Raw genomic sequence first — 12320 nt, forward strand, 5'->3', positions numbered from 1 at the left:
GGCACCCTGGCGGGCCGGGCCAGTTTATTTTCCTGCTGACGCAGCAGGTTCGGCCGATCGCGGCCCCCAATGGCCGCGGTTCGCCGTCCCGGGCCAATGGGGGTGGCGGGAAGCTGCGGCCAGCACATCGCTCGCCCGCACCGCTTCCCGCCACCCCCATTGGCCCGGGACGGCGAACCGCGGCCAGTGGGGGCCGCGATTGGCCGAACCCGCCGCGTCAGCAGGTAAATAAACTGGCCCGGCCCGCCAAGGTGCTTACCCTGGCGAGCCGCGTGCCAAACGTTGCTGACCCCTGAGGTAGACTGACTACTTGAAATTAAGCTGGAACTGTTCTTTTTGTTACTAAGCTATTCATTCAGCCCTACAAGAAACAAGGGCTTTGGGAAAGATGTTGCCTGTGACAACCGTGCTTAGCAGACACAGTTACATTCTGTGCTTGTATGCATCATATAGCTTCACAATGAGCTTTCTTCTCAATCCCAACACTACGTTCCTTCTCTCTCTCAGAAGGACTGGTAAGAGCAGAGAGGAAAAGTACATACAAGGACGGAGACAGTAACAATCACCTTGCTTGTAATAAGGATACAAAATGCTCACTGTTAAAGCAGTTATCACCAGGCGGTTTCATAAAGCAGCAATGGGAGGATAACTCATGCAGTGAGGGTTAACTGTCCCTTACATACAGTGATCAAAATGCTCCTTGCTCTAGAGATCTTACTTATGCATAACAAAATAAATCTTAAATATAAGGTAAAATGAAATGACCCTGGAGCTAGAGGGGAGTTTACAGGAAGGTCAGACAGCTGTAGATAAGTACTAGACTGTTATTTACCCTTCAGCTGGATAGATCATGTGATAGATCATTTACCATAATACCGGCTATTACTAAGCCAATGAGCAATAACTTAGTCACGGAAGGGCTGAATACTCTGGGTGGACAAATCCATAAACCAAAAAGAAAACTGCCTGTAAACAGGCTCAGCAATTACAGGCATAAGGAAAAATTGCTGAAAGTAGTTAAGTGAGGTGATTTAAATCACACAGTGGGTAATGAGAAGTAAGGCCCTACTTACATCTTGGTCAAACATCAGCAAAAAATACAAGCAACAGGGAATTGGAAGTGAAATATAAGCCATATAACTGTAGAGTAAACTACTGATAGGCAATACTATTTAATCACTAAACATGGTGCAGACTTAACATGGGCTGATACACAAGCACGTGTGACTAGGCGCCAGGGACTCCAGAGTACTATCCTTCATTACCATTGTCTCACGTACAGAGCTGAGCACTTAATACGAGTGCAAACATTACTACCCATTGTAAACTGGGACATACACACTTGCTCTGCATATCAAAACACAGAAGTTACCTAAATGCATGTATTTGGCACGACAGTAATAGTGAAATATGTTTCCATAAATATCCCACTTGAAGTAGGGCCTACAGTGATATGGAACTATGCATTGTCATGTGGGAGTAGAGCTATATATACGCATTTACCTCTAAAGCCAACAGCGAGGTGGCATGTTGAAGTGTTGTGGAGGTGACACGTTCACCCTGGGGAGGGGTATGGTCAAGTTTCAACTATCAAAGCGCCAAAGCAATTCTATGATGTCATCCAAGACTGATTATGTAACTATGGGATCAGAACCCATCGGGGGGGGGGGGGGGGAGGAGAGAGATCTATATAAGGGCAGGGAATTCAGAATTCAAGATCTCCCTCACCCCTTTAATTAATCTGTATGTCCAAGTATCTCCAAAACACAAGCAGAGTAGTGACCAATCTTCTGGCTATCAATCTTCTGTACTACTAACTCATACATCTAAACTGTAATCCAAATGAAGACAGACAGTCTGAAAACTTTTGGATCATCCCGTGCTCATTACATTAATATTTTTCAGTGCGACACCTATTTTGTCTAGGCCATTCCTGGTTTTAGAGCTTCCAAACCTCTTTTTTCAAGATTACTTTCTCCTTATAGGAGAATGTTAATTTTTAAATTGCTAAAATATCAGATTGTCTAACATTTTGTACTATTATCAATTCATTTCTCACTCCAGAAGCCATGGGCATTCAGGAGATAACAGAAGCTTGGAGCAGTAAAATAATGAAATGCTGCAGAAAGTGAAACCCCTGGCTATAAAGTCAACAGACTGAGATCTGATTGTTGCTTGTCACAATAGGTCCAAGGTTAAGTAGGATGGAGGGAAAAAGTTATCAATGTGCGCTAAAAGCCTGTGATGGGAGCTTCTTAGACAATACAGGCGAGTCTCATCTTACGCGGGGGTTCCGTTCCGCAGTTAGCGCGTAAAGTGAAAACCGCGTATAGTCAAAATTACATTGAGTTGAATGGCGGGCGGAATTGCCCGCACTACAAGTACAGTATTAAAATTGTTATTTTTCTCTTTTTTGTTTTTTTTTGTTTTTTGCCAACCACGTAAAGCTGAAATCGCGCATGTTAAATGCGCGTAAGATGCGACAGACCTGCACACAAAGTTACAATGACATGTTATATTTACGCATCAGCTTTTATTCCCCCACAGGATCCCGAACTGTTTTTCAAACTATAGAAACACAAACACATAGGAATCGTGTCCACACTACTTTAAATGCAGGCACTTCAGGGGAAGAACACATTTGTTGTTTAAACAGGGCATAGCAACAATATGCAAATAATTCATTCAGGACAGTAAATTAAGAATACTGCATCCAACTGAAAGCAGAAGAGGGATTCGGGTAGTCAAAACATACGTACAATTACCAGTACCTAAATTAGAATTTAGCAAGGATATTAGAGCTAGCATTTCCATTCCTTTGAAAAGTACCAAGGGATTTTAAGAACATAAGAACGGCCATACTGGGTCAGACCAAAGGTCCACGTAGCCCAGTAGCCTGTCTTCTGACAGGGGCCAATGCCAGGTGCCCCAGAGGGAATGAACAGAACAGGTAATGATCATGTGATCCATCCCGTGTCGCCCATTCCCAGCTTCTGGCAAACAGAGGCTAGGAATACCATCTCTGCCCATCCTGGCTAACAGCCATTGATGGACCGATCCTTCATGAACTTATCTAGTTCTTTTTTGAACCCTGTTATAGTCTTGGTTTCACAACATCCTCTGGCAAAGAGTTCCACAGGTTGACTGTGCGTTGTGTGAAGAAATACTTCCTGTTTGTTTTAAACCTGCTGCTATTAATTTCATTTGGTGACCTCTAGTTTTTGTGTTAGTTTAGTAACAGGGGTGGGTTTTTTTGGACTGCGTCTTGTTTTAAACTTTCCTTTATAAGCTTCTTTGGAAAAACCTTTTATAGAATACAAAGCATTGCACACAACAAAACTGAAAAAAGGAAACTGCAAGATACATAATAATTACAAAATATTCAGTCCCCATAGTTAAAACGTGCCAACATCAAGGTCTGAAATGTATGTTTCACCCAAGAGACTAAGGCCAGGTTCCCACTACAAACTTTTGTCATGGGTGTGATGAGGTGTGACTTGATTGTGCTTTTGATGGCATAGGTGATTTTACTTGCAGGGGCTGGGCTTAAATAAACAAAGCCAACAAAAGCACAGATTTCCTGGTATCAGCTGCCTCAACACTAGGATTGGACAGTATAATAGCACAGCTATACTGGCAAAGCACTACTAAAGTAGACCTTGACCTAAGTTTCTGACGGCACAGCACTCCATAACATTCTGCCAGGGCACTGGTTCAGCAGTGACTCAGAGGGGAGGGTGGGACCTGAATCACCAAGATCACATCATGCAACACCCTAGATTTTTCTTGGGCAGGAAGAAGAGAGCTCTGCCATTTAAATACTGACCAGAATCAATCCTGTTTGGTGGTAGGACAGAGAACAAGATGACAGCTCAATGCAGTAGGGCTGCAGTCAAAGAGTTTATTGTTTTGTTTAACATATTACCTAGTTTTTAAAAAAATAAACTAACTTCCAAATGACACAAACTCACAGAATCAAAGGTTTCATCTGTTCCAATGTTAATTTACTTACAAGTTAATAACTAAAAATGGCAATTTATTCCAAAAAAAGATGAGAAAATTCAAGTCAGAGGCCTGCAAGCAGTATTAAGCTCTGCAGACAGACAGTTCCTCATACTAATACCACACATTTGAGCAATACTTGTACAGATTGTAATATTTAGTAGCCTATGTTTTAAATTACTTTTGAACATCTGTGAAAAATATGCTTATTAGAGACAGTGGGGATCAAATTAAAGGTACAAAATCCCCTCCATATATAGCAACAAACCTACATTATCCATTTGGTTTAGGCCCCAAACTATTTTCAACTGGCCAGTAAAGACATGGCATGAAATTATTGTTCATGTACAACTACTCAATAAACCCATAAATTTTACAAGAAAAAAGTGTGAAGCCTATTAAAAGGTTATATTAATAGCTAAAAATACTCAGGTCACACAGTGGAAACTGGAATAGTGTCTTCCCAAAACTTAAAGGGATATGATCAGGTAGTTAAAATAAAATTTTTTATTAAAACACAATCTCACAAAACTTCAGTTAAAATAGAAATATTTTCATGAAATTGAAGTAATCAAGAGAAAATTTGTTTGGATGTAAATATTCCTCTCTAGTGTTTGGTTTGCAACCACCACCGCCTGGGTCCCAACCTGCAATTTGTTATGCATGGGTCCCCGCACCAACATGGAGCCAAGTGAATGGGGTTCTGTGTGGGCACAAGGGTCTACCCACATTAACAAACTGCAGGATCAATGCCTTGAAATGGAAACTCTTTGAGGACAGGACCAAGATTTTGTTATATGTATGAACAGTGCCTCGCATAATGGGAAGTTGACCCCGTTTTGGACATCTAGGTACTACTGCAAAGTGATGCTAGTGCAGGTAAATCAAAAAAGAAACTACATTGTCTAGTTTTACATCTAAACTGAGGGAAGCATATAAAGTAAACACCTTAAAAATGTTAATTATAAACTTGGATCTTTATTTACCCTTTTCATAATCTAAAGAACTATTCTGTCATCTCTTGTCATGCCCAGTCTATTTTCAGATTATAAACTCTATGGGGCAGAGAATGTGTTTTATACCTCTTCTGGAATTCATCTAGCACACTCAGATGTTAATAACAAAATAAAAAAAAAATAAGTAGTAATAGTAGTAACTTAAAAACAAATGATTACTAACTCCACAATGTCTTTTTTAGAGAATGAGAGCCTAGAAAGTCTAGAAGTGGTTCTCCAATTTGACATCTGATATGACTGATCAAACAGAGCTCTAAGCCAGCAAAAGCCAAAGTGAAGGACACAGGTCATCGTGGTGTGGATCACAACCCAAAGAATAGAAATAAATGATTGAACGGAAGCCTTCTTTCGTTATCAAGATATTTCCAACATAAACCTTTTGTATGAATTTATAACTGATCAGCAAGTTACAATAATAAGTAGGCCAAAATCAGCTTTACGTAGAACCAAAGTCTAGGAGATAAAATAAGCAAAAGCCTTCAAATGAAAGTTTTCAGAATTGTGTTTTCAAGTTACTTGCACAAATTTCAAGCCACTTCCTTATTTAAATCCCATTCTCCCTCTTCAAAGGAAGAAAGTGTTACTCTTGTTAAAATTCAACACTGTAGAAAGAGAGGATTTTTTGAATGCCTGATTTTTAATAATTAAACAGAGTGGAGAAGCCACTATAATTGTCGAAGCCAGTGGATATGGCACTAGACATGAATAAGGAGACTGAGTTCTAGTCCCAGCTCTTTCATTAAATATCTCAGCTTCCTTCCCCATCTAAAGGAGGATAATGATACTTATCCTGCTTTGTAAAGTACTTGAAGATCTATGGATGTAAAACACTACAAGACATTTATGAAAAGGGCTTATTCTAGGCCTGTACAGCACCTAGCACAATGGAACCCTGATCATGGCTGAGGCTTTCGGGTGCTACTGCAACAATAATGCTTTCAAGTTAAAAGTAATTTGCAACAGAAAAGCTTCCTCACATGGGTAATATTAGATCACTAAAACCAAAAAGTATTTTAAAATAATTTATTTTTCACCTTTTGAACTATTTCTGCATTTCACTAAGGTTGAAAAAGTTTCACTTTCCGAGATTCATTTGGCACAATGTTGCATTGTTAGAGTTTAAAAGAAATACTGAAAATTAAATGAAACTTTCAGTTTTTAAATGTAAAGAAAGTCTATATTAATGTATAGTAAAGTGTGTTATGTATCTTTGTTTATAACAAAACCTATGCAAACAAAAACTAATCTGTGTCTGAACTCCCTGACAATGTCCTTTTAAAACCTGGAATTCAAGATTGGCACAGGAACACTAGAAACTGAAGGCTGACAAAACCAGACATACCACTTTTTCTATCTATTAAAACTAGTGTCCGCCTTTGACAAGAGACAATTTCTGTCATAAAAAGGAGACTCAGCAGAGAAGAGGTAAACAACTTCCTCAGAAAAAGTCTTACACCCTGCATTCTTAAAATATCAACTTTGTTTCCTGTCCTAGAAAAGTCTCAGTTGTGTACTGAGTTAGGGTGCACCAGGAAGCAAAATGAATACTTAACCAGTGTTAATAAGAAGCCGGCTCTTCAGCTGACTGTTCTAAAGCAGGATGGTTAAAAACTTCCGACAAACTAGAGTAACTGAAGATTAAATCAAATAGAGTCTCATGTTTTGAAAGCAGATTCTTAACTTTTAAGATCAGAAGTGACTATTAGATCATGTAGTCCAGGGATAGGCAACCTACGGCACGCAAGCTGATTTTCAGTGGCACTCACACTGCCTGGGTCCTGGCCACCGGTCCGGAGGGGTGGGGGGTGGGGTTTCTCTCTGCATTTTAATGTAATTTTAAATGAAGCTTCTTAAACATTTTAAAAACCGTATTTACTTTACATACAACAATAGTTTAGTTCTATATTATAGACTTATAGAAAGAGACCTTCTAAAAATGTTAAAATGTATTACTGGCATGCAAAACCTTAAATTACAGTGAATAAATGAAGACTCAGCACACCTCTTCTGAAAGGTTGCCGACCCCGATGTAGTCTAACCTCCTGTATAGCACAGGCTATAGAATTTCATCCAGTTACTCCTGTACTGAAGCTGATCGCTCATGCAAAGTTGCAACAAGTTTACCATTAAATAAAAACTGCATTCTCTGATGCAGACACATTTTGGGTGAAATTCTCAGTCTTTTCTCCACCACAACAAATAAGGAATGGCAGAGAAACACACTAAGTGATAACTCATGTCGAGCTACATTCTTCAAAATGAGACAAAGGTGATGGTCATGTTGATAGTAACCAGGCAGCCATGCCAGTGACAGAATTTCTCATGTGCAGCGTGTAACTATGCAAATAGCTGAGTCTACAGGTTAGGTTGCCCTAAGGCAGCTTACGTCAACCTAATTCTGTAAGTATCTACACCAACGTAACTCACCCACTACATTGACTTAATAATTCCACCTCCAGAAGAGACGTAGCACTTCGGTCAATGTAATCAGGTCGACACAGCATCAGTGTGGACACTGCATTGCTTACACTGACTGTTGCTACCTTTCAGAAGCCATCCCACAATGCCCATACTGACAGTTAAATCACTGCAAGCGCTCCTTGTGAGGACACGACACAAGGAGCATAGTGTGGACATGAAAACTAATTTAACTACTGTGGTGGCTGTATGTCGATCTAACTTAAACCAGCTTCATTTTGAAGTTAGGGGTGGCCATGACGGGATGGATGGAGGGGGCGGATGAGGCTGTGAGAGGGGTAGCAGCCATGAAGGGATGGATTGGGGGGGGCGGGGGCAGATGAGGCTGTGAGGGGGGCAGCAGCCATGACGGGATGGATGGATGGGGGGGCGGCAGATGAGGCTGTGAGGTGGCAGCAGCCATGATGGGATGGATGGGGGGGGGGGCAGATGAGGCTGTGAGGGACACCAGCCATGATGGGATGGATGGGAGGGGGGGCAGATGAGGCTGTGAGGAGGCACCAGCCCACGATGGGATGGATGGGTGGGGGGGGGCAGATGAGGCTGTGAGGAGGCACCAGCCACGATGGGATGGATGGGGGGGGGGGGGCAGATGAGGCTGTGAGGAGGCACCAGCCACGATGGGATGGATGGGGGGGGGGGGGGCAGATGAGGCTGTGAGGAGGCACCAGCCACGATGGGATGGATGGGGGGGGGGGGGGGCAGATGAGGCTGTGAGGAGGCACCAGCCACGATGGGATGGATGGGGGGGGGGGGGGCAGATGAGGCTGTGAGGAGGCACCAGCCACGATGGGATGGATGGGGGGGGGGGGCAGATGAGGCTGTGAGGGGGCAGCAGCCACGACGGGATGGATGGGGGGGGGGGCAGATGAGGCTGTGAGGGGGCAGCAGCCACGACGGGATGGATGGGGGGGCAGATGAGGCTGTGAGGGGGCAGCAGCCACGACGGGATGGATGGGGGGGCAGATGAGGCTGTGAGGGGGCAGCAGCCACGACGGGATGGATGGGGGGGCAGATGAGGCTGTGAGGGGGCAGCAACCACGACGGGATGGATGGGGGGGCAGATGAGGCTGTGAGGGGGCAGCAACCACGACGGGATAGGGTGGGGGTGGGGGGCAGATGAGGCTGTGAGGGGGCAGCAGCCATGACGGGATGGATGGGGGGGGCAGATGAGGCTGTGAGGGGGCAGCAGCCATGACGGGATGGATGGGGGGGGCAGATGAGGCTGTGAGGGGGCAGCAACCACGACGGGATAGGGTGGGGGTGGGGGGCAGATGAGGCTGTGAGGGGGCAGCAGCCATGACGGGATGGATGGGGGGGGCAGATGAGGCTGTGAGGGGGCAGCAGCCATGACGGGATGGATGGGGGGGGCAGATGAGGCTGTGAGGGGGCACCAGCCATGACGGGATGGATTGGGGGGGGGGGGGAAAGCAGATGAGGCTGTGAGGGGGCAGCAGCCACGACGGGATGGGTGGGGGTGGGGGCAGATGAGGCTGTGAGGGGGCAGCAGCCACGATGGGATGGATGGGGGGGGGGGCAGATGAGGCTGTGAGGAGGCACCAGCCACGATGGGATGGATGGGGGGGCAGATGAGGCTGTGAGGGGGCAGCAGCCACGACGGGATGGATGGGGGGGCAGATGAGGCTGTGAGGGGGCAGCAGCCACGACGGGATGGATGGGGGGGCAGATGAGGCTGTGAGGGGGCAGCAGCCACGACGGGATGGATGGGGGGGCAGATGAGGCTGTGAGGGGGCAGCAACCACGATGGGATGGGGTGGGGGTGGGCAGATGAGGCTGTGAGGGGGCAGCAGCCACGACGGGATAGGGTGGGGGTGGGGGGCAGATGAGGCTGTGAGGGGGCAGCAGCCATGACGGGATGGATGGGGGGGGCAGATGAGGCTGTGAGGGGGCACCAGCCATGACGGGATGGATGGGGGGGGCAGATGAGGCTGTGAGGGGGCACCAGCCATGACGGGATGGATTGGGGGGGGGGGAAAGCAGATGAGGCTGTGAGGGGGGCAGCAGCCACGACGGGATGGGTGGGGGTGGGGGCAGATGAGGCTGTGAGGGGGCAGCAGCCACGACGGGATGGGTGGGGGTGGGGGCAGATGAGGCTGTGAGGGGGCAGCAGCCACGACGGGATAGGGTGGGGGTGGGGGGCAGATGAGGCTGTGAGGGGGCAGCAGCCATGACGGGATGGATGGGGGGGGCAGATGAGGCTGTGAGGGGGCACCAGCCATGACGGGATGGATTGGGGGGGGGGGGGGAAAGCAGATGAGGCTGTGAGGGGGCAGCAGCCACGACGGGATGGGTGGGGGTGGGGGCAGATGAGGCTGTGAGGGGGCAGCAGCCACGACGGGATGGGTGGGGGTGGGGGCAGATGAGGCTGTGAGGGGGCAGCAGCCACGACGGGATAGGGTGGGGGCAGATGAGGCTGTGAGGGGGCAGCAGCCACGACGGGATAGGGTGGGGGTGGGGGCAGATGAGGCTGTGAGGGGGCAGCAGCCACGACGGGATAGGGTGGGGGTGGGGGCAGATGAGGCTGTGAGGGGGCAGCAGCCATGACGGGATGGGGTGGGGGGGGGGGCAGATGAGGCTGTGAGGGGGCAGTAGCCATGACGGGATGGATGGGGGGGGCAGCAGATGAGGCTGTGAGGGGGCAGCAGCCATGACGGGATGTGGTGGGGGGGGCAGATGAGGCTGTGAGGGGGCAGCAGCCATGACGGGATGGATGGGGGGGGCAGATGAGGCTGTGAGGGGGCACCAGCCATGACGGGATGGATTGGGGGGGGGGGGAAAGCAGATGAGGCTGTGAGGGGGCAGCAGCCACGACGGGATGGGTGGGGGTGGGGGCAGATGAGGCTGTGAGGGGGCAGCAGCCACGACGGGATGGGTGGGGGTGGGGGCAGATGAGGCTGTGAGGGGGCAGCAGCCACGACGGGATAGGGTGGGGGCAGATGAGGCTGTGAGGGGGCAGCAGCCACGACGGGATAGGGTGGGGGTGGGGGCAGATGAGGCTGTGAGGGGGCAGCAGCCACGACGGGATAGGGTGGGGGTGGGGGCAGATGAGGCTGTGAGGGGGCAGCAGCCATGACGGGATGGGGTGGGGGGGGGGGCAGATGAGGCTGTGAGGGGGCAGTAGCCATGACGGGATGGATGGGGGGGGCAGCAGATGAGGCTGTGAGGGGGCAGCAGCCACGACGGGATGGATGGGGGGGCAGATGAGGCTGTGAGGGGGCAGCAGCCATGACGGGATGTGGTGGGGGGGGCAGATGAGGCTGTGAGGGGGCAGCAGCCATGACGGGATGGATGGGGGGGGCAGCAGATGAGGCTGTGAAGGGGAACCAGCCATGACGGGATGGATGGGGGGGGGCAGCAGATGAGGCTGTGAGGGGGCAGCAGCCATGACGGGATATAGCGGTGGGGGGAGCAGCTAAGACGGGATGGGGTGGGAGGGGCAGCAGATGAGGCTGTGAGGGGGCAGCAGCCACGACGGGATGGATGGGGGGGGGGCAGATGAGGCTATGAGGGGGCAGCAGCCACGACAGGATAGGGTGGGGGTGGGGGCAGATGAGGCTGTGAGGGGGCAGCAGCCACGACGGGATAGGGTGGGGGTGGGGGCAGATGAGGCTGTGAGGGGGCAGCAGCCACGACGGGATAGGGTGGGGGTGGGGGCAGATGAGGCTGTGAGGGGGCAGCAGCCACGACGGGATAGGGTGGGGGTGGGGGCAGATGAGGCTGTGAGGGGGCAGCAGCCACGACGGGATAGGGTGGGGGTGGGGGTAGATGAGGCTGTGAGGGGGCAGCAGCCACGACGGGATGGATGGGAGGGGGGCAGATGAGGCTGTGAGGGGGCAGTAGCCATGACGGGATGGATGGGGGGGGCAGCAGATGAGGCTGTGAAGGGGAACCAGCCATGACGGGATGTGGTGGGGGGGGCAGATGAGGCTGTGAGGGGGCAGCAGCCATGACGGGATGGGGTGGGGGGGGGCAGATGAGGCTGTGAGGGGGCAGCAGCCATGACGGGATGGGGTGGGGGGGGCAGATGAGGCTGTGAGGGGGCAGTAGCCATGACGGGATGGATGGGGGGGGGGGGCAGCAGATGAGGCTGTGAAGGGGCACCAGCCATGACGGGATATAGCGGTGGGGGGAGCAGCTAAGACGGGACATACGGGGATAGTGAGGTAGAAGAGGGAGTCACGAGGTATGGGGTCAGAAGCCATAACGGGGGAGTCAGCTGAAGGGGGCGTGAGGGCAGCACGAGGAGACAGCTTGGCGGGGGGGAGGCGGGGCGCCCGCCAGCTCAACAGGGGGCGGGGCAGCGGCCATGTTGGAGGGCAGGAAGGGCCTAGTGGGGGGTGAGCGCGCGGCCGCAGGCCCGGACCCCGACACCCCATAATACTCACGCCTTGTCCACCAGCTCCCGGACTTTCCACATATTGAGCATGGCGGCGGTGGCGCAGAGCGCTCCCCGGCCTAGGTCCCCTCCTTCTCCTCCGCCGCCCGGAGCCCCGCTCGCCGCTCCCCGGGCCCCCGCCGCCGAGGCACCGCCAGGCCAGACCCGCCTCGGCTCGCCGCCTCCTCACCCCGCAGCTCAACGGCACCTACGGACGCGGCGCGGCCCAGCCTCCGGAAGCCGACGCCACAGGCCCGCAAGGCCTGCTGGGACCTATAGTCCACTCCCAGGCAGGGCGCGGAGACCGCCGCTCTCGGCCTTAGCCCTCGCAAAGCATGCTGGGGGAGGTATGCCGCTTTGCCCCGCGACGCTTGCTGGGAGTTGTAGTCCTCTTGAGGTAATCGGAAGAACTTCGGGAGTTCCTCGCA

The 12320-nt window shown here is 50.7% G+C and overlaps 1 protein-coding gene across 2 annotated transcripts in view; it reads right to left on the bottom strand.

The window, feature by feature from the left end:
* The window catches only part of CLINT1 (clathrin interactor 1), a 79594-nt gene extending 67418 nt beyond the window's left edge, over window positions 1-12176 (bottom strand). Inside the window, exon 1 of one of the 2 annotated variants that reach the window (XM_065555155.1) lies at window positions 11903-12176. In XM_065555155.1, the coding sequence (XP_065411227.1) occupies window positions 11903-11943 (41 nt within the window). In that variant the 5' untranslated portion in view covers window positions 11944-12176. The remainder of the gene's footprint in view (window positions 1-11902) is intronic. The other variant, XM_065555154.1, reaches the window with a different exon arrangement.
* Between the last annotated feature and the right edge of the window lie 144 nt (window positions 12177-12320).

The sequence above is a fragment of the Chrysemys picta genome, chromosome 8 (assembly GCF_011386835.1).
Source record: "Chrysemys picta bellii isolate R12L10 chromosome 8, ASM1138683v2, whole genome shotgun sequence".
NCBI classification, from domain to species: Eukaryota; Metazoa; Chordata; order Testudines; family Emydidae; genus Chrysemys; species Chrysemys picta.